This window comes from Dromiciops gliroides, chromosome 2 (genome assembly GCF_019393635.1).
Source record: "Dromiciops gliroides isolate mDroGli1 chromosome 2, mDroGli1.pri, whole genome shotgun sequence".
Lineage (NCBI taxonomy): Eukaryota > Metazoa > Chordata > Mammalia > Microbiotheria > Microbiotheriidae > Dromiciops > Dromiciops gliroides.
In genome coordinates, this window is record NC_057862.1 from 166,846,819 (window position 1) to 166,869,747 (window position 22,929).

General features: G+C 37.4%; 1 protein-coding gene across 1 annotated transcript in view; it reads right to left on the reverse strand.

The window, feature by feature from the left end:
- TMOD3 (tropomodulin 3) overlaps window positions 1-22,929 on the reverse strand; it is an 83,111-nt gene that overhangs the window by 52,279 nt on the left and 7,903 nt on the right. The window contains exon 2 of the mRNA XM_043985194.1: window positions 483-678. Within this exon, the coding sequence (XP_043841129.1) occupies window positions 483-608 (126 nt within the window). The 5' untranslated portion in view covers window positions 609-678. The remainder of the gene's footprint in view (window positions 1-482; window positions 679-22,929) is intronic.

Here is a 22,929-nt window from a genome sequence, read left to right on the forward strand (position 1 = left end):
TCACTTGGAGCCCTAGGGCTACCTGAGGCCCATTCAAAAGACGACTTAAAATTAATCACTCTGTCCAGCACTCTTCAGACTTATAGATGTCCTACTGTAGGGCCAAGTAGGATCTGTCAAATATTCTCTGGGAGGCAATAAACCTAGAAGCAAAATAGCTTTTAAGAACTGGATAGAAAAATAGCTTTTGTGCATTTTCATCTTACTACATTCCAAGTCACACTCAACCTTCTATTTAGTCAACAAACACTTCATAGGGAACATGGCATTTCAAGAGGCTCTGAAGACAGGGAATTAGGGAGATCATTTTGGATATAAATAGCAATGTTAATAAAGATAAGAATAAAGCCTGTAGTGGAAAATAGTGAAAGCACATTGATTTCTACATAGAAGAGGAAAAAGCTGGAAAGAAAGATGGGACTAAAAAATGTATTTGGATGAAAATCAAGACACTTTTCATCCTTTCTCTCAGTAATACCCACCTCAGGGTCAAGGTCATCAAGAACAGTTTCCAGCTGTTTTAGTTCAGTCTCTGAAAGTTTACCAAGGAGCTCATCTTCATCAAGATCCTTGTACTTCTCCAAGTCCTTTCGGAAGGGGAGTGCCATGATTTGTGGAGTAGAATGTCACTCAATTTTGGCCACCTTTCTAAATCAGTTATGATTGCTTTTTGTTAAGCTGTGGAAAAAGTAACAGTGTTATTATTAATAGTATCTTCTTAAATCCAACAAAATCTAGATGATATTTTTAGAAGTTTGAAAGTAAAATATTTCTTATTCATACATACGTGTGTGTGTGAGTATGTGTGTTCAGATTTAGGTCAAAATATACATCTAATCTATTATGAATCCCAAAATATCACTGTCTTTGTGGTAGTTAAGTTTTGCTAACAAAGAGTATCATCAATTATTTAGCACCTGATTATCCTGTTTATGTATTATCAAGCTCTTTGTACACTTCTGCTCTCCTGCCATCTAACTGGGATATTTCTCATTTCTATTTCCATCACAAAGTAGATAAAGAAAAGCAGAACTTGGCAGTTATTTTAGCTACATTTTAGATGTTCTAATAGGTTTGGAGAACAGAATACTACATATATGAATAGAATATTTACGATGCAATTTCATGTAAGCACATACTATGTGTAGGAACAGTGCAAGGTCCTGGAGAAAAAAGACAAGTTTCCTGCACTCAAAGAATTTACAATCTAGTAATCTATGTAGTTTTGACTATTGTAAGAGAAATCCCTTACTTGGCAAAACTGATATATTTCCACAACGTTTCCCTTAAAGTATATTTCTGCTAAGTAAAAACTCTTTTTCCACTTTCATTATGAAATGAGTCATGTGGAAGAACAATCTGGTCCCAGGTCACACTTAATAACAACACTTAACCTAATTGTTTTTTGAATGTTTTTTGAAATTGCATATTTATAACAAAAATGGAAAATATTGGATGTTGGAGATGTGGGAAATCTGGGACACTAATCTACTGTTGGTGGAGTTGTGAAAAGATCCAACCATTCTGGAGAACAATTTGGAACTATTCCCAAAGAGCTATAGAACTGTGCATAACCTTTGATTTAGAAATACCATTGGTAGGTTTACATCTCAAAGACATCCCCCAAAAGAGAAAAAGACCTATTTGTAAAGAAATATTTATAGCAGCTCTTTTTGTGGTGGCTAAGAATTGGAAATCAAGGGAATGCCCATCAATTGGGGAATGGATAAACAAGCTGTGGTATATGATGGTGATGGAATATTACTGTGCTATAAGAAATGACAAGCAGGATGATTTCAGAAAGGCCTGGAAAGACTTGTATGAACTGATGTATGGTGAAGTGAGCAGAATCAAGAGAACATTGTGCATAGAGACAGCAAAACTCTTTGATAAAGAACTGTGAAAGACTTAACGATTCTCAACAATACAATGATCCAAGACAATCCCAAAGGACTATTTATGAAACATACTATCCACCTACAAAGAAGGAACTGATATTGATGGAACACAGACTGAAGCAAGTGATTTTTCACTTTCTTTCATTTTTTTCTTTTACTCAAGTTTTCATAGCAAAATGACTAATATGGTAATATTTTACATAATCATACATGTATAACCTATATCTGATTGCTTACTGCCTCAGGGAGGGGTGAGGGGAGGGAGGGAAGGAGGGGTAAAAATTGGAACCCCAAACTATAAATAAAAATGTTTATTACTTTAAAAAAAAAGAAACTGCATATTTAAAATGAAACAAATTTCTGACAGAATCAGAAATACTTAAAATGTTACATATTTATATTGTAAGTCAAAGCATTAGCAGTTTCTCCAGCTCTCATTTGTACCATTCTGCTTTTCATAAAGGGAAAAATTATAGTACAATGGAACAGCTAGTCTAGCTGGTGAATCAAAGACATGGATTTTAGCCCCAGCTCTGCTAACATTTGTATGAACAAGTCACTTCACTTCTTGGGCTTAGACTTCTCACCAAAAAAGGGGACTGGCTTCATGATCTTTATGGTCTCTTACAGGTCTAAAATTCTATGATTTTGTTATTCATTCTAAAAGTATAATGACAATAACAAGAAGAAGATACAAGTAGGAATTTCCTTTTTTTTTTTTTTTGCGGGGCAATGGGGGTTAAGTGACTTGCCCAGGGTCACACAGCTAGTAAATATCAAGTGTCTGAGGCTGGATTTGAACTCAGGTCCTCCTGAATCCAGGGCTGGTGCTTTATCCACTGTGCCACCTAGCTGCCCCCAAGTAGGAATTTCTAAAGCTTCACTGATTTGTTTAGATTTTTCACAATTTTAAAGTGCTTCATCTAAGATTAAATTCTATTGCCTTTTTTTGTACTTATATATCATTTGAACTTAGTGGCCTCCTTCTGCACACAGCATAATATCTATCAAGTTTGTTATAGCATCCTTGGTTGGTAGAAGATGTTACATAAAGCCAAAGACTCAAATGTCTAAATTTTGTTTAGCAAGTGAAGCTCGCTATGACATCTACTTAGAATATTGTGTCAAGGCAAACAAAACTTCTGTTAGAAAGCTTTCCATAATGTTTGGTCCCTGTAGTCATATACCCCCTTCTTGTTATGTGTATGTAGTTTTGCTTTTTATAAGCTTATAACTTCAAATGCTATCCTTCACTCCAAGGACATGCATGCAGACACATATTTATACATAGTCATGAATAAGTAAGGTTGTTCTCCCCTGTTAGATCTTTGTGTATTAGAAGTTTATTCCATCTACCCTGAGTTGGTATTTCACACATAGAATTCCAAAGCAGGGTGGGAACCATAAGGAACTCTATAAAGCCTTTAATTCCTCACTTGAAGAAAACCCAAGGCCATTTTCCTAGCACTTGACAGATAATTGGCATGAATTCTGTAAGTGTTCACTGTCCTTTGTTTTTTGCTTTCACTCTTAAAACCAGTGGAAACTTCCCCTCTTTTCCCTAAAATAGGGGAAAGAGACTAGACCTGTAATTTCATTGTGAATTCCCAGATAGGAAACTGCTTCTACCAATGCAGTCCAGCCCCTTTTCTATAACTTCTAGTTTATGTCCAAATCGGAACTTGAACCCAGCTCTTTCTGACTCAGAGTTCAGCTCTATCCACTATGCAGAGCTGCTAATAATAAGACTACAAGAGACCATTTGGGCTCAGATGGACCCACAGCAACTGTCATTATAGATAAGACCCTCCACATCACTTTTGTTAGGTAATCTCGGGTAAATTAGGAAACATTCCAGTCCCATATTCTCATCTCTCAACCAATTACTGTACCCAAAGATCCAAAAGTATAGATTTGGAAACAGAGGTAGCAGATAACACCTTGTTCCCTACCAGTCACCATCCTGGAATCTCCCAAATGGAAGGAGCATCTCTAACATATGTCAGAGATGAGACTTTCATATACAAAAAAAGAAAGCCGGGAAGTCATCTCTAAGGCTGTGACACCCCTCCTATCTTGGTAACTACCATACTTATCACCCCAAACTAGACACAGATTTGGAAATATGAAGCATCCCTTCCCCATCTTCCATTTACTGTAAAGAATATCCTTTATTACATCTCATTGGGATACATAAGTTTTGTGCATGGGTTTCTTTTTTCTGCTACCTAATGTTCATGCTTAGGTTACCATGTAGTCATGCATTTGCTACCAAATGAAAGAACTGAAATGGATAGGAAAAATTAATCAATTCTCCCCCCTTTTTTTTTTTAATTCAGGGAATTCTCAACCCAAATGCTGCAATGAGGGGTCATAATTTCGATATAAACTGGTTTTGGAAAGGCATGGTTGTAATTATGTATCAAAGTGAATATATGTCAACTAGATGATAAAAGGTTCATTTAAACACTTACCATATGTAATATAGCCTACTAATCTCTGGGAGATATATAAAGATATTTATAAAACATACCCTCCAGAAATTCAATCTTATAATTAGTCTATTTAAAATACTGCAACAGTGGTCCCTCATAACTGTCTGGCAACCAGCTAATGTCCAATAATAGCAAAAAAAAAAAAAAGTAGATTGTTCCCATATTTGTATCATTATACCTAAATGGTTTTTTATAACAGAGGATTAGCACATTAACATTTGATAAATATTGGTCCACCTTTCTAACAAAACACAAAGGAGAAGAAACCAGGAAGTTCACCAGACAGTACAAAGGGGACCCTGATGTCAGGATCAAGATCTATATCCTTGAGATCATCTACTTATCATTGGACATTAAAATAAAGAAAATGTTGTTATGCTGTTTTAATTATTTATTTGAAAAGCAGTTGAAGTTGCTTTTTCCCCTTTAAGGCAGTAGGACGGCATTTGCTTTTCGAGTAATACAAACAGAATATAGTGTTATTATTTATTTATTTTTTGGTGAGGCAATTGGGGTTAAGTGACTTACCCAGGGTCATACAGCTAATAAGTGTCAAGTGTCTGAGGCAGGATTTGAACTCAGGTCCTCCTGAATCCAGGGCCAGTGCTTTAGCCACTGCGCCACCTAGCTGCCCCTATAGTGTTATTTTTTAAAGCTATTTTAAACTTAAATTTTAGTGACTTTGTCAAACAGGTTTTATTATGTGATAAGCAACTTTGTCTCAATTTCCTCAACATTTGATTCTCAATTTATCTCTTCTAACATCACCTTTATTTATTTACCACTATCTCTATATTGTATCAACTTCTCTCCCCTAACAATTCCTTTCTACAATTTCTTTGGGCCTAACTTATCAATCTGATTATATACAGAAGGGTTCCAATTTTAGCATGCACAGGGACCAGAGGTATACACTAAAATATGATAATTTATACTATGCAGAAATCTGCCATAATAGATTAGAAAAGTTTAAGGAATAAACTCAATGTATATTTTCAGAAGACTCACGTGATACAATATGGTCAGCAGGCAAAAATATATTACAATACAAGAAATGTTTCCCAGCTCTCTGTATCCTGCTGAAGCATAAGAAACAATTGGTGCTTCTCTTGCCTAATGCTTTCTGAACAATTATCAATTCTTCTTGGTTTCTGCATCCTTTGATCAACCCCTCCTCCTTCATACTATCTTCTCTTTAGATTTATGGGACATCCTCTCTTCTGGTTCTCCTCCTATCAATTTGACCACCTTTTCTCTATCTACTTTGCTGGATTTTCATACTTCTCATGCCTGCTAACATCAGAGGTTCCCCAAGGCTCTCTCCTAGGTACTCTTTTCTCCCTCTACACTATACTTGGTGATTATCAACTCCTATGATTTTAATGAAGATGACTCAGATCTACTTGTCTAGTTTACCTTTAATTTTGCATCTCCAGGGCAGCTAGGTGGCGCAGTGGATAGAGCACCGGCCCTGGAGTCAGGAGTACCTGAGTTCAAATACGGTCTCAGACACCTAACACTTACTAGCTCTGTGACCCTGGGCAAGTCACTTAACCCCAATTGCCTCACTTAAAAAAAAAAATTTGCATCTCCAACTGCCTTTTAGACATCTCAAACTAGAATGTCCTGGGGACACTTCAAATTCAACATGTCCAAAATGGGAATTAATTTTCTTTTCCCCACACCCGCCCCTCTTCTAAATTTCCCTATTACTGTCAAGGGTTTCACCATCAAAAGTCAGGCTCTTAATCCAGAAGTCATCATCAACTCCTTACTCTTTCTCAGCTAAAATCTCACCTTCTGCAAAAATCCTTTCCCAGTCCTTCTTAATCTTAATGCTTTTGCTCTGTGATTACCTCCAATGTATCCTGCATATAAATTGTTTGTACACAGTTGTTTGCATGTCATCTCCTTCATTGGACTGTGACCTCCTTGAAAGCAGGGATTGCCCCCTCCCCCTTTGTATCTGCAGTGCCTGGAACAGAGAAGCTTAATAAATGCTAGCTGACTGATTGGATAACTGTTGCTCTGTCTCCTCCACATTGTTTTTATGGCAATTTTCCTTTTGCTCTAAGAAATTATATAAAACCTCTCTATTAAGGGACCTCAGAGGTTAACCATTAATCTAAACTATATCTGGGCCAGAATCCTTCTATAACAACCTTCAACAAGCAGTCATCTAGCATATCCTTGAAGACTTTCAGTGACAAATTCAACTCCCTCCAAGGGTGGCCCATTCCACTCTTGAATAGCTCTAATTATTGAGTTTTTTCTTATATGATACCAAAAACCACTTTGCTTCTCTGCAATTTCTACCTACTGATCTAATTCTTTTTTTTTTAAAGCAACAAACATTTATTTTTTCCAGTTACATGTAAGGGTAGTTTTCAACATTCATTTTCATAAGATTTAGAGTTCCAAATTTTTCTCCCTCCCTCCCTTTCCTCCCCCCAACACAAGATTGCAACCAGGTTATATATGTACAATCCACAAGTGTTCTTTTTATCAGTTCTTTCTATGGGGGTGGATAGTAAGCTTCCTCATTATACCCTTTGGATTGTCTTGGATCATTGCACTGCGGAGAGTAGTTAAAGTCATTCACAATCGCTCACTAAACAATACTGCTGTCACTATGCACAATGTCCTCCCAGCTCTGCTCACTTCACTATACATCAGTTCATGAGTCTTTCCAGGTTTTTCTGGGATCATCTTGTTTGTCATTTCCTATAGCACAATACCATTCCACCACAATCATATAGCACAGCTTCTTCCATCATTCCTCAATTGATGGACATTCCCTTGATTCTCAATTCTTAGCTACCACAGAGTTGCTATAAATATTTTTTGTACAATTTTCCCCCCTTTTCTCTTTTTCATGATTACTATTGTTAACTGTTTCCCTTCCATCCTATTCCCTTCCCCATGATATTTGTTCTATTATCCATACTGATCTAATTCTTTCTGGGACCAAGTAATACACATAAAATCCCTCTTCCATAAAAGAGTGCGCCTTCAGAAAAGAACATTAAGGGTAATCTAGTTCAATTCCTTTACTTGACAAATTCACAGATTTGATGTTCAGAGAAGTGAACTTACTCATGATTCAAAAACATGTTCCCCCCCCCCCCAAAAAAACCAAACAGTACTATTTTTACTACCCCCTGCTACCTCTCCAACTACTGATGACAACAATCAATCGTGTTCCCTCAACTCCAAGCCTTCTCTTCTCCATGTTAAAAATCTCCAGTTCCTTCAAATGATCCCAATATGGCATATTTTCCATTCCTCTCAACATCATGGTCCACCCTCTTCTGAATAGTTTCTAGTTTGCCAATGTCCTGCCTAAAATGTGTGCCTGGAACTTAACACAATACTAGGAATATAGTGTAAACAGAGCAGAGTACCATGGAACTATGGCCCTCTTCACCATGAACAACATACCTCTACCTAATGCAACCTAAGGTCATATCTGGGGCAACGCTTTCAATGAAATGTTTTCGAGTATGACTGATGTTGTTTTAATTATATTTTTAACAATAAGCTTGTTTTTCGGTCATCTTGGAAGAGGTCTTCATGATATTATGTCTAATTCTAATAACAATGACAAAATAAGTACACGTCAATTTTGGAACCCAATTCTACTGATTCTTAATTCAGTGATATGATTTAGAAAGAAGGTTTTTCTGGTTTTAAAAAAAAAGGTTCTATATGTATAAATACAGAGGGGTGAAGAAGGAAGGGGTAATAGAAATGGAAGGGGCAAGAAAAAATAACAAGCTGTTGTGGGTATATTATTCTAACTATAAACTGCTATAAATGTGTTTGGTTTTGTTTTTTAAAATTAAATGCATAATATTTTTTCACATATCCTTCCCCAACTTCTTTCTCTCTGGTACTACTACCATCTCAGTGATACAACTCTGAAACTTTCTAGTCATCTATGATTCATCCTTCTCCATTTCCTAGATATAGCTTCTGTTATTCCAGTCGCATCCACCTCTTTGTAATCTTGTTTGGGATTTTCTTGCAAAGATTCTGGAGTGGTTTGCCATTCATTTCCTTTTCCTGCTCATTTTACAGATGCAAACCAAGGCAAACAGGGTTAATTGAGTTGTCCAGGGTCACACAGCAAGCATCTAAGTCTGAATTTGAAATCATGATGATGGGTCTTCCTGATTTCAAGCCCAGTGTTCTACAACTGTGACACCTACCTGCCCTGATATAGCTTCCACTAGACCTAATATTCTATGTTTTGTGAAAATGTCAGTAGTATTCATCCTCATCATTAATGGAGCTCATGTAGTGGGTGGCATTATCTGATAACTGGTCTTATCTGATGACAATAAAAAACCATAACTGAAAAATAAACTATAAAGAATAGTTTTATAGTAATAAAGTACAGATGCTTTTTGATGGTAACATCAAAATTCAGAAAATGACTTTAAAAAGAAAAATTTAGAAATATATTTAACTTATAGACAATTTAAAAAGTAGGGGGTGGCTAGGTGGCACAGTGGATAAAGCACCAGCCCTGGATTCAGGAGTACCTGAGTTCAAATCTGGCCTCAGACACTTGACACTTACTAGCTGTGTGACCCTGGGCAAGTCACTTAACCCCCATTGCCCTGAAAAAAAAAATTAAAATTAAATTAAGGGGGCAGCTAGATGGCGCAGTGGTTAGGGCACTGGCCCTGGATTCAGGAGTACCTGAGTTCAAATCCAGCCTCAGACACTTAACACTTACTAGCTGTGTGACCCTGGGCAAGTCACTTGACCCCCATTGCCCCGCAAAAAAAAAAAACAAAAAAAACCAAAAAAATTAAATTAAAAAGTAACAATTGGGGCAGCTAGGTGGTGTGGTGGATAGAGTACTGGCCCTGGATTCAGGAGTACCTGAGTTCAAATCTGGCTTCAGACACTTGATACTTACTAGCTGTGTGACCCTGAGCAAGTCACTTAACCCCCATTGCCCACACACACACACACACACAAAGTAATAATTACCATCTCTAATTTATTCTTCCTACAACATTTCTAATATACAATACCGGAATCAATCTGTAATTGATAACAAGTTTGTTCTGACATGAAAGTCCAAAAATGATCGCTGTATAACTGCAATTTCAATAAATGTCAGGGCTAATGGTACACTAATCAATAGATGAACTTGCTAATGAAATTTTACAGAAATTTATTCCTATTACCTTAAACACTGGATTTCAGTGGATGAACTCTGAGGTATATTTCAGTTCTAAAATCCTATGACTTCACCTTGTTAAATCATATGGTTTAAACACATGGAAGCTATTAGGAACGTATGGAGCAGAAGAAATATTTATGATCAATCTATTGAACTAGAGAAGCCCCAATATCTGTTGAAATGGAAAGGATTCTTTCATTTTCCAATGACTTCATAAGTATCTGCTTCAATTTGCTTTGGTAAAAAAAAAAGATAACCAAATCATCATCCAATTTTCTCATGGTTGCAAAGCTTATCTAAAAAACTAGCAAGAATAAATAACATACAGGATTCATGATTTGCGTAGGTATTGGACTAAATCCCTCTTTAAGTTTCTTTCTTAGAAATCTAAGCTTATTGGGGCAGCTAGGTGGCAAAGTGGATAAAGCACCATCCCTGGATTCAGGAGGACCTGAGTTCAAATCTGGCCTCAGACACTTGACACTTACTAACTGTGTGGCCCTGGGCAAGTCACTTAACCCTTACTGCCCCACAAAAAATAAAAATAAATTTTTTTAAAATCTAAGTTTATGATTCTAAAACAAAATATGAAATATTGACTGCTGGCTAATGAAAGGTATTATGTACAATATTATTCAAAAAGCACAAGGTGCCCTTTCAAAATGAAACCTGTATGTCCATCATTATAATAAGAAGAATATACTTTTTTGTAGGAAAAAATATTGATTACAGGACTAACAGTAATAAAAATAAAATTTAACCTTGTATAAAGTTGTTTGCCTATTGTTTCATAAAGATTCCTTAAATATAACTTCTCTTAAGCAAAGACTATCAAAATGGAATAGCCAGGATGGGAAGGCTGGTCCAAAGGCAAGAGCATGTAGACAAGATATTTAACATAATGAGAAGAGATCGAAGTTAGAAACGCTCACTGAAACTCTATTTAACTGTTCCCTTCTTTTCTTGGTGTTCAGTTCTACCAACTTCTTTTCTCTCTCTTCTACCCCTGTAAACTTTTCCTTTTCCTTTCTACTCCAAAACATGAGTCCCCCTTTCTAAAGATTTTTTACAAGAGGAAAAAAGGGATATACAAATTCACAAATAATATACCAAGGAAATATAGTGGAAAACAGGCATAAAGAAATCCAGTCTCAGATTGAGAAGACAAACTCTAACCTAATCCTTACCTAAAATTCCCTAGGCCTAGTTTGACCTGTCTTTGTTCAGACCTGGAACCCAAAGCTGCAGCATCCAACTCCCTTGTGTTCTCAGGAGAATGGCCTCCTCCTCGACCACCATGAAGAGGATGCGGGGACTTTCTCACCTGGATAGTTATATCACTCTTCTCAGCCAATCAGGAAGCATCCTGACTATATGACTAGCTTTAGGTGCTACACCCAAATAACTATATAATCTCCCAGCTAACTAACTTCCCTTTCCTCCCTACCAAAGATATAAATAAGGAAATACAATGGGTAAATACCATATGGTTGCCATCACCTCAAAAATCAGAAAAACTCCAAGTTAATATACAGAATGTACATCCCCCAAACAAGCAACAACTTTTTAAAAAATATATTCTTTTCTCTCTCTCCCCATTTTGCCCCATCCATTCCTTCCTTGATTAATGTCCTGGAAAAGGTGTCTGGAAGGTAAGAAAGGATGAAAGAAGTTTACTTGGGAGGAGGTTATTGAGATAATCAAATCATTTACATGGATCTTTCATGAAAAAAAGTCCTCACTCTTTTAAAGCTATGTGTGTGTGTGTGTAGGGCAGAATTAGGGATGAGGATGGAATTCAAACTATAGCAACTCCACTCTCTTAGCTCAGCAGCCAGGCTGCTTCCTGTTTGTCTTCCACCCTTCACCCACAGATGGAACCGCTAAAGAAGACATAGCCACAGTACAGTCATGACCTAAGCCACTCCTAGATGTATGTGGTAAATGCTACAGTGATCACACCATTGGCACAGTTCTCTTTTTCAATAAGCTGTTTTTCTAGAATTTTGCTTAATTGACTGATTAGAGTCAATTGCTTGGAGGAACAGATAGAAAATATTTTCAATATTTAAGAGAGAAATGACAAACACTTTGGGGCTAAGGTGGCTACTGAGTTGTATTTTTTATTTTTATTTTTTAATCTGTTAATTAACTTTAAGAGAGCCTTTCACCAACAAGATTGTGGATAAACCCAAATGTGGGAAGGGCAGTTTTGTATAAAAAACTTATCAGTACTCCACCAACAATCAAAATATTTAATCTATTCCAAATGCATACTGGAGACTAAGAGACTTTTTTCCCCAAACAGGAAGTATCATAATGACTCATTCTTCATCGTACAAAAATTCTCTTAATCAACCAAGTCAATAAATATTGGGCTAAAGGCAAAGAGTCGAAAACAAAACAGTCCAGGCCCAAAAGAAATTATGTCTTGGATAAGCAAATCTTCTCTACTCTAAAGAGAAGAACAAAGAACACCTTTTCTTTGCTTCACTTTTACTTTTTATGATCAAAACCACTCACAGATTCCTAAATTGCTTGTGCTCCAACACAAGATTTAGTTTCATTTTTGAACAACTAGCGCTCTTCTTCCTACACCTTACATCAGAATAAAAGTCCCACCTGCATGAGCTTTCTACATGATTACTTCTCAAACCAGAGTTAAATGGAGTGGGCAACATAATGAATCAAATAGCTACTTGGTAGCTTGTAACTGAAAAACTAACTCAGCTCTTAGTTATCCAATCTCACCTGGGCCCCCACCTTCATTCTTCTGTGACTGATGTTATCATCCTCTGCACCAGGCCCCTTCCATGGGTTGTGACCGCATATGGGGTTGCATAACTGAATGTGGAGGTCACAAAATTCTGGCATCAGTAAAAGGTAATGTATACCTATTTTATACATCTATATACCAGGGGTCATGTAAAAATTCATCAGGCAAAACGGAGTCACGAGTAGAAAAAGTTTAAGAGGCCCTTCTTCCATCTCCCCTTTCAGCAGAGAATATTACCTTCTATTTTACTGAGAACAAAGGCCATCCACTTGAGCTCCCTCTTCTACCCTATTTGCTACCTCAAAATGTCTACATTAACTCTTCTCATTTTCTCCTTGGTGTCAGGCTCTGAAATGGAGGTAGCCCTTCCCTTGACCAAGCCAAACCTTCAGACTGTGCCCTTGATCTTAGATGTGTCCATCTGCTCCAAAAGCTTGACCCTTTGTGATCTCGTGCCTCTTTTTTTTCATCTCTAATCCACCCATTTCTTTCTTGCTGCCTAGAAATATGCTTTTATAACCTTCATCCTCATGCCCTCAAGCAACGGTCCTGTATCTTTTCTCCCATTCACAAGCCAACTCCTAGAAAGTACCATCTTTACTCGTTGCCTCTGCTTCCCACCGCCTTCTCAAACCTTTGTGATTTGGCTTCTGATCCAAAACTCTTCTGAAACTATTCTCTCTAAAGTTATCTCAACTATTCATTGTTCCTCTCTCAGTCCTCAGACTTCCCACAGCACGACAATGACAACTGCCTCTTCTTAGACACATTTTCCTCCCTTCTCTGTCTTGGTTCTCCTTCTACTTGTCTAACAATTCCTTCTCAGTCTCCTCTGACAGATGATTATTCATTCTACTTCCCTCTCTATGTGTTCCCCAAGGCTCTCTACCTTTTTCTCTCTGTACACATATTTGGTGTGCCTATGGGTTCAATTAACATCTCTACGCATGATTCTATCTTTATATCTAGTCCTAATCTCTCTCTACAACTTTAGTCCCATATTTGTTCCACTGGCATCCCTTGACTCAACAAGTTAAAAATGAAACTATCATTTCCCTAAATCCAACCCTCCTCAAAACCTTTCTGTCAAGTGCACCAGCATGCCCTCAGTCACCCAAATTCACAAATTTGAGAGTCATTATTGACTGACTTTTCCCTTTTCATCACTTCCCCCTCCCATATAACCAACTATTGGCCAAGTCTTGCCAAGTCTATCTCCACAGCATCTCTCTCATCTGTGTCCTCTTCTCTCCACTCACAGACTATACCATGGTTCCATATTTCAAGGACTCATCATTTCTAATCTGGACTACTGCAAAAAGGTAGTAGAACAGAAAGAACACTGGATTTGTAGCCACAGGAAGTGGGAACTCTGCAGATGTCACTTATTTTACATAACCTGATACAAATCTTAATCTCCCTGGGTCTCAGTCTCCCCATCTGTTAAATGAGGAGGGTAAACTAAATGACTTCTAAGATTACTTCAAGATCTAAATCTATGATTCCTGTGTCCAGTCTTTACTCTCTCTAATCCATTCTCCAGAGTTACTAACATAATATTCCTAAGGCACAAGTCAGACCATGTCACTCCCTGCTCAAATATTTCAAGCATCTAGAATAAAATACAAACTCCTCAGCCTGGCACGTAAAACCCTCCATAATCTGTCTCCAGCCTACCTCTCCAGACTCTCTATTCAGAAACTTGACATTCCAACCAAACTGGCTTACTAGCTGCTCCCCAACTGCATGAGTCCCACCTCCCATTTCCACATATGAAGCAGTCTGAGGTCCTATGTCTGGAATGCACCTCAACCTCACCTCTATCTCTTAGAATTTCTACCTTCCCTCAAGACTTAGCTCAAATGCTACCTTTTATGATGCCTTCCAGCTCTCCCTAGCTGTTAGTGCTCTTTTCCTCCTAAATTAATAGTCATCTCTATACATGTTGTATTCCCCTATAATACTCTTAAAAGCAAGGGCTGTTTAACCTTTGTCTTGTATCCCTAGAGCTTTGCACATAAGCAGGCTCCAAATAAATATTTATTTAATTCTACTGTTAAAAGAAGCATATATTCTTCTTGACTTAACTTCTGTGAATCTCCACTTCCTGATCTGTGAAACAGGGATGACAACTGCTGACCACTTACAGGGCTATTGTAAAGAAAGCTTTTCACAAAACTTCAAGTGCTATAGAAATGTGAATTAGCATTATTATTATTATTTCCTCAATCTTCAACTGATGTATTATAGATGTGCCACATGTTATATTAACCTAGTACAAGTAATCATCACCTCTCATGGATTTACTGCAATATCTTCCAAAGTGGTCTTCCTGCCTCAAATCTCTCCTCTTTCCAATCCACTTTCCACAAGGCTATCAAAGTGATTTTCCTAAAGTAAAAGTTTCCCCTATTCACTGGCTCCTACTTCCTCTAGGGTCAAATATAAACACATCTTTAAAGTTCTTCCTGGTGCCAATCTAACTTTCCAACCTTTCTATACATTACTGTTGTCCACACTCCATGGCTAGGCCAAATGGCCTTCTTGCTTTTTCTCTTACACGCGCCTCTTTCATCTCCCATTTCGGTACCTTTGCACTGGCTTGGACTGTACTCCTTTCCTATTTCCATCTCCAAGAATCCTTTGTTTTCTTGAAGACTTGGCTCAAGTACCACCTTCTACATGAAGCCTTTCCTAATTCCACCAAGTGTTAGTGTTCTCCCTCATTAAAAAATCAGTTTTCATTTATTTTGTATACACTGATATATGTACATTTTGGGGGGGGGGGGGGTGAGCCAATTGGAGTTAAGTGACTTGCCCAGGATCACACAGCTAGTAAGTGTTAAGTGTCTGAGGCCACATTTGAATTCAAGTCCTCCTGACTGGTGCTCTATCCACTGCGCCACCTCGCTGCCCTAATATATGTACACTTTACCTCCCCCAATAGAAAGTAAGCTTCTCAAGGGGAGGGACTGTTTCATTTTTGTTGTTGTATTGCTAGTACCTAGCACAGTGCCTGACACAGACGAGGAACTTAAATTTACTTGTTGATTGATTTCTTCCAGTTCCTTCTATTTAAAAATAAGAAGATATTAAGGGTCTAATTTTTCTCCCTCATCTAAACATTTCAAAAAGTAGTATCAAGACTCTCAGAGAAAGGAACCAGGTTTTTGAGATTTAGAATAAACAATGTAAAAGAATTTTAGAAGAAGGATCTTGAAATCAGAAAAGGGGACTTTGGCAGGTAAGTTTTTGAATAGTTTTAAGCTTACAGAAGTACATTTTTGAAGAATGGCTTTAGAAGGAACTATGCTGCATAGCCATTCATATCCTTTTCCCAAACTGTACAACTCACTTGTCTTTGCCATTTCTTCCCATCTCTTCATTTTAGAAACAAACTTCCAACTTTCTGTTCTAACATTAAAGCATCTTTTTCATAATGTTCTCGGGCTCATAAAGCTAACATAGTATAACAATAAACAGTGATTTTATGAAGAGATTATTTGGCACAAAAGAGTCTTTGAGGAGGATTTCTGAACTGCCCCCCCAAAAAAAGACTAGCACCAACAGAAAAATTACTTTTTAGTTATGCAATAACAATTTTCCATTTCTGAACTTCTTCAAACAGAACTTCTTTAACTGAATTTTGCAAATGGGAAGATGGACAAAGGACACGATATCAGGACCCTTTCAAGGATCTGAAGAAACTACTTTAAGCCTGTAGAGGTCATGCTTCAAAGTACTGTGTTTCTGGACCCTGCAACCTAAAGGGAAAGGCTGCAGGATATGAGACCTCTACAGCTGGAGGGGAGTGGGAAGAACTACAAACAGCTGGCTTATAAGTGATTTTTTGGTTTGTGGTGGTGTTTTTTTTAAACAAAGCAAGCTCTGCTTAGGCTCCCCTGTGGCCACATAGCAAACTCTAAGCATGCTTCCTAGATTCTAAAGTTATATTTGCTTCCAATTTATACTACAAATATGTTAGACAAATCTTTTTAAAAATGCTTTCAAATTAAATTGCTAAAAATATTTTGTAATTTCCTATCACATTAAATTTAATCTCCTTGCTGATTTCTGGTTTTCAAGGCCCTTAATAATCTAGACCCATCCTACCCTAGCCAACTTTATTTTACACTATTCCCCACTCCACTTTAGTTGGACTTCTCACAAATGCACTATGTGCATTTCATTCCCTGCTTTTCCTTGGTCATGCTGTTTCCTTACCCAGAGTGCCCTTCCCCTTCTATCCAAATTCTACCCAGCTCAAAGTCCCACTTCCACGAAACCATACTTAACTACTCCCTGATCTTTCTCTTCTCAACAAGACTGTAAACTCTGTAAGGGATGGAACTCTACTTTCCACTTTAGTATCCTCCTCCCCCAGCCCTAAAACATACTGCCTGGCTCATAGTAAGCACACAGTATTTGTTGACTGACTGACTGAGCCCCATAGATACTACAGATATAGTTAATGTTGCACCAATCAATCCTAGAATCCTGAGAGTTTGTACCACTAGAATGACAGCATAATTCAACTGAAACAGTATCATCTTCAACATCATTTAATCCTGGGCTTCTTAACCTTGTTTTTGTGCCATGCACCCCTTTGGCAATCTGGTCGGGTTGGCAGATCCTTTCTCAGAAAAATGTTTTTAAATGTATAAAATAAAACTACATATGTTCCAAGTTCACAGGATCCTGGAAATCTTTCCATGGATTCTTTTCTGATCTAGTCTACATCTGTAACTTTATAAATTAAGAACCTGAGGCCTGAAGAGGTAAAACACATAATTAGGTTAGCTATTTCAGCTAATGAGAGGTAGTATGGTATGGTGGATAGAGCTACACTAGGTATTAGGAAAACCTAAATTCAATCCAACCTCTGACACCCAATGAATATGTGCACACATTCTCTCAATGAGCCAGTCAACTGTTTAAGGCTATAAACTGCACAACAGTTGCGATCTGAACTGGTACAAGATACATGGAATCTTCTTAATAGCAGTGCCTTATACCAAGGCACAAGTCATAATGAAAACAATTAGCAAATATGATGGATAAAAAATTGACATCTATAATAAATAAGGAACCATTAAAAAGTTACACTGGTAACACTAGTTCACAATGGTCAAAGGGTATGAATAAACAATTTTCAAAAGAAATTCATCTTAACAACCACTTGAAAAATCCTCAACTTCACTAATAATTAGAGATGAAAATCAAAACAACTTTGAGGTACCACCTCACACCCACCAAACTGGCAAATATAAACAAAAACAATGAAATTCTGTGATGAGAAGGTTGTTTCAAAACAGGTACATTCATTCTCTTCCAGTGGAACTGCAAACTTGCAGATTTTTTCTCAATATGCAATACGAATAAAAATTTAATCATATCCTTGGACCCAATAATTTGTTTGTTAGGGATATGCTCTACAGATTGCACATGCTATTAGATACAGTCAACGTTTTGGTTAGTTTTGTTGGAACTATTCCCCCCCCCTTAAATCTTAGTTACAAAAGAAAAACTTATTGAAATAATGCCCATTTAAAAAAAAAGTCAAAACCAAATCGAGCATACACTTGATCATGTGAGGAAAAGTGAATGAAAATGGACATAAAAATCCTGATGCAAACTTTGGAGATACTGAAATGATGTTTTAATACTTTGTACTGAAATTAATTAATTTAAATGTAAACAATTATGTAGCTGTAGAATTGTTTATATTGATATTTACTCTAGAAAATCTACCTCCCCTCACTAGGGCTGCTCACAAACACTTTCAGAAAATTAGAGGTACTTGGATGAAATGAAAAATACAAACATTGGAATAGGGAACAAATCCTTTGGAAATACAGGAGCTGAGGAAATGCTCAGGACCAGTAGGATAACGCTTGAAAATTACATTTTAGGGGGCAGCTAGGTGGCACAGTGGATAAAGCACCGGCCTTGGATTCAAGAGTACCTGAGTTCAAATCTGGCCTCAGACACTTGACACTTACTAGCTGTGTGACCCTGGGCAAGTCACTTAACCCCCACTGCCCCACAAAAAAAAAAAAAAAAAAAAAGAAAAACAAACATACAAAAAATTACATTTTAGCCAGCATATATCTACTGTTTCAGGTTTCAACCTGGCTCCTACTCTGTTTATAAACATGGCCAGATCTCTATCTTAAAAACAAAACAAACAAAAAACTAACAGCAAAAAACCCCCACCTCCTTTCACTTGAACCTGCCATTCCCTGAAGCTCTATTATCCTTTATCTTTCCTTCCCTTTCACAGCCAGACTCCTAAAAAGCCATCTATATTAGTTCCCTTCATTCTTCTTCACCAATTTGCTCGTCAGTCCCTTGAAAAGTGATTTCTAACCTACTATTCAGTAGAAACCAATCTCCACAAAAGTATCTTTTACTAAATTTGATGACCTTGACTTAGTCCTTAACCTTCCTGACCTATCTGTACTTTTTTTTGACCTATCTGTACTTTCGACACTACCAACCCACCCCAGCCCTTCCTTCCCCTTCCTGCTCTCTTGGTTCTTCCATCTCTGACCTTTCTTTCCCAATCTCCTTGGCTGGACTGCTATCCATTTCTATTTTTCTTATGTGTGGAGGTACTCTAGAGAGCTCTGTTCTTGATCCTCTTGGTGATACCATTATCTTCAGGGTCCAATTATTAGCTTTATGAAAATTAAACCAAAATCTATATCTTCATTCCTGTCCTAAGCTCTACTCTTCTACCACCAAATATCTGCAGAATATCTTCTTCCTGAAGTATCATTGTTATCTTAACTTCAGCTCGTCCAAAACAAAGCTTATTTTCTTTACTTCAAACCTAAATCCTCTTCTTAAGATCCCCTTTATTGGGGCAACTAGGTGGCACAGTGGCTAGAGCACCGGCCCTGGAGTCAGGAGGACCTGAGTTCAAATCCAGCCTCAGACACTTAATACTTATTAGCTGCGTGACCCTGGGCAAGTCACTTAATCCCAATTGCCTCACAAAAAAAAAAAAGAAAAAGAAAAAAAGATCCCCTTTATTAAGCATTCTCCCAGTTACCAAAACTCACAACCTCTAGGATTATCCTCTTGACTCTTTCCCCTCCTTCCCCAACCATAACCTGTTAGTCACCTACTTGTGTCAGTCATACCTTTGGAGCATGTCTGACATCTATCCCCACCCTCCTACTTACAAGGACACAACCCTAATTCAGGCCCTTTCTACCTCTCAATAGACTATTGCAATAGCCTCCCAATTAACCACAGTTCCTTAAAACTCTCCCCTTCTCCAATTTATCATCCACACAGCTGGTAAAAAGATGTTCTTAAAACATATATATGATCATATCACACCCCTGCTCAAAAAGCTTCAGTGGTTCCCTATTACCTCTATGATAAAAGACAAATTCTGTGTTTGACCCTGTCTGTCTTGAGTGGTATCACAAAACTCCACCTTACTCTACATTCTAGTCAAACTAGCCTATTTCCTGCTCCCCATACACAAATGGGGAACCTCCAATGTCTTATGCCTTCAATGTCCTCTCTCCTCTATTCTACCTCTCAAAGATCAAGTGGTACTTTCTACATGAGCCTCATCTGACCCAACCCACCAAATTATTTTGTATTTATGTTGTATATACTTATTTCTATATACTACTTAATAACGCATATATTGCTTGATATTTCAATTGTATGTAATAATTGGCATATGCACCATAGCCTGAGTGAAACGTACTAAAATTATACTGCATATTTGGTATGGCACTGAAAAATCCCATGGCAATTTTATAGCATCTAGATTTTTTATTTAAATCTTACCTTAAATTATATAATACTTCATCCTTCCAACTCATAGGTATTCAAGCCATTCTCATCACTTTAGCATAACAATGTGAATATAATCCAAAGCATGTTTCAGCTTACTCTGGCTTTGGATTCAAGATATACATGACAAGAAGGGTAGTGGGAAGAAAGGAAATAAAGGGAGAGGCAAAAGGCCACATGGCTTCTGGCTCTCCTTATTCCAATCCCAACCTCCCCAAGGTATGTTCAGCTCCCTCTTTAAGCTTTCCCAAAGAATTCTTCCAGACCTTTCTGTAGACTCTCTGTGACACTAATCTGGATCTCTACCTGAAGTTGGAGAAGTGTTGCGGCATATGACCAGAATGCTAGACGAAGTCAGAAACACCTGGGATCATATTTGGGTTAGAATCCCAAGTCATTCAGGCATCTCTTTAAGACACAAACTAATTTCTGGTAGGTTCCAAAGATGGATTTCCCATACTGATGAAATCATAACTCCTTGATTTATTTATCTGAGTTTGGAACTACTTCTTTGTTTTCTTTTGTTTTTCTTGAAAGTTGAAAAATTCACTTGGCTTCTAAGTTTTGGGCCTAGCTCCTAGATTCAAATTGGAGTTGCTTTACTTCCAATTCCTCAAGTGAAAGAATTCACTCCTACCCACTTTTAATAATACTGATCTACTTGGGGTAGATAGGGTTATATTCAAAAGGTTCTTTTTAAAACAGCAACAATGTTAATGTGATTGTACATATATAACTTATATCAGATTGCTTTCTGTCTTGGGGAGGGGTGAGGGAAGGGAGAGAGAAAAATCTGGAATTAAAAATCTTATAAAAACAAATGTTGAAAACTATCTTAACATGTAACTAAAAAATTACTATTAAGATTGAAAAAATAGCAACAATGTTATAATGGACAGTATGTAAAAGTAAGTTTAACTTTGTAAAAACAACAAAGCTGAAACTGCACATTAACAAAGATTTTTTTTTAATAGAGCTAAACTACTTTAAATAACTCTGCTTGCCCTTTCTCACCTGTCCTTCATTTTCACCATTCATTCACTTTCCTAGGTGTTTCCAGGAGCCTGTGACCCACGACAGTACTAGTTGGTTGGGAACAAATGGCTGTTTATGTGTTTCTATTTGTATTCATCTGTATGGTACATACCTGAAGATTAAGACGAAATAGTAGAAAGAAATCCTACAAGAGGTAACCTAGTCCAATTTACAATAAGAACTAAAATGTATATAGTGTTTTAAAAATATTTCATTTTGTCCTCACAACCCCAGAAGGTAGATGCTATTATCATTCTTATTTTAAAAATAAGGAAACTGAACTGGAATGCCCCCTACAACATACCTGTTAGAATCGTCATCCAAACTCTGCTTGAAGACCTCTAGTGAATGGAAAAATCACCACCAGGCATGGAGATGTATATAAGCAAAGACTTAGAATTTCTTGGTTTGAGTTTTAGCTGTGACTTTTACTAGTTGTGTGCTCTAGGCAAGTAATCACTCTGAGAAGAAGTTTCCTAGGATATTCAGACTAGGGTCATTGTGAAGAAAACATTGTATCAACCTCAAAAAATTGTGCAAATGGAACTGTTATTTTGTCTTTGGAACTTTCATTACTTGTCTTTTTCCTGCAAGGAGGACCTATAATCCAGGAGGACTTTTTGGGGAACCATTCAGTCATAGAAATGATAATTGATAGGAGTGGCAGAAAAGCAGAGAGTTTTTCAGCCAACCTCTTAGAACTGAAGAGGTGATGTATGTGATCTATGTAGGCTGATGTGGCTAGAGCATGGGATGGGGCCTGGAGTCAGGAGGATCTAAATTCAAATCTGGCTTCAAACTTATTAAGGGATTTAACCTCTGTTTGCTTGTTTCCTCAACTATAAAACAAGGATCACAACAGCACAGGACTGTGAGGTAAATGCGATATTTATAAAGCACTTAGGATAGTACCAGGTATAAAGGTGCTTGATATTTGTTCCCTTCTCCTCCAAGGACACAAAGGCAAAGACCACCCTGAAGGAACTTATGGAAGAACAACATGTAAATAACTAGGTACAAACAAGATATAATCAAGGTATGTGAAGGTAATCTGAAAGGGGAAGCCATTAGCACCTGGATGGATCAGGAAAGGCCAAAGGAGGGGAGTTTTGAAGCCAGAATATATAAGACAGCAGTACATTTCATTTATGGGAAACGGTTAATGCAAAGGCTGGAGATGAAATATCCTGTTCCAGACACTGCAAGTAGGCCCATTCAACCTTTAAAAAGCTACCTTAATGTTCCTAACTTGTTTTCCCTTGAAGAGTTTTCATAAAACTCTAATTGAATGTGGAGAGAAGTACAGTATAAGACTGGAAAGGCAGAGAAGAGACAGGCTATGAAAAGCTTTAATACAAAAGAGAGGGACCTTATATTTGATACTGGGGGTAACAGAAAACCTCTGAAACTCACAAAGTAGGGGTGATGATATGGTTAGACCTATGCTGTCCAAGGATTCCCAAACATAGCCATAAAAGCTACCTTAATGTTGCTAACTTTTCTTGGATAGAATTTTCTTTTTCTTTTTTTTTTTTTGGTGAGGCAACTGGGGTTAAGTGACTTAACCCAAGGTCACACAGCTAGTAAGTGTCAAGTGTCTGAGACCAAATTTAAACTCAGGTCCTTCTGACTCCAGGGCCGGTGCTCTATTCACTGTGCCACCTGGCTGCCCCTCTTGGGTAGAGTTTTCATAAAAAAGTGATC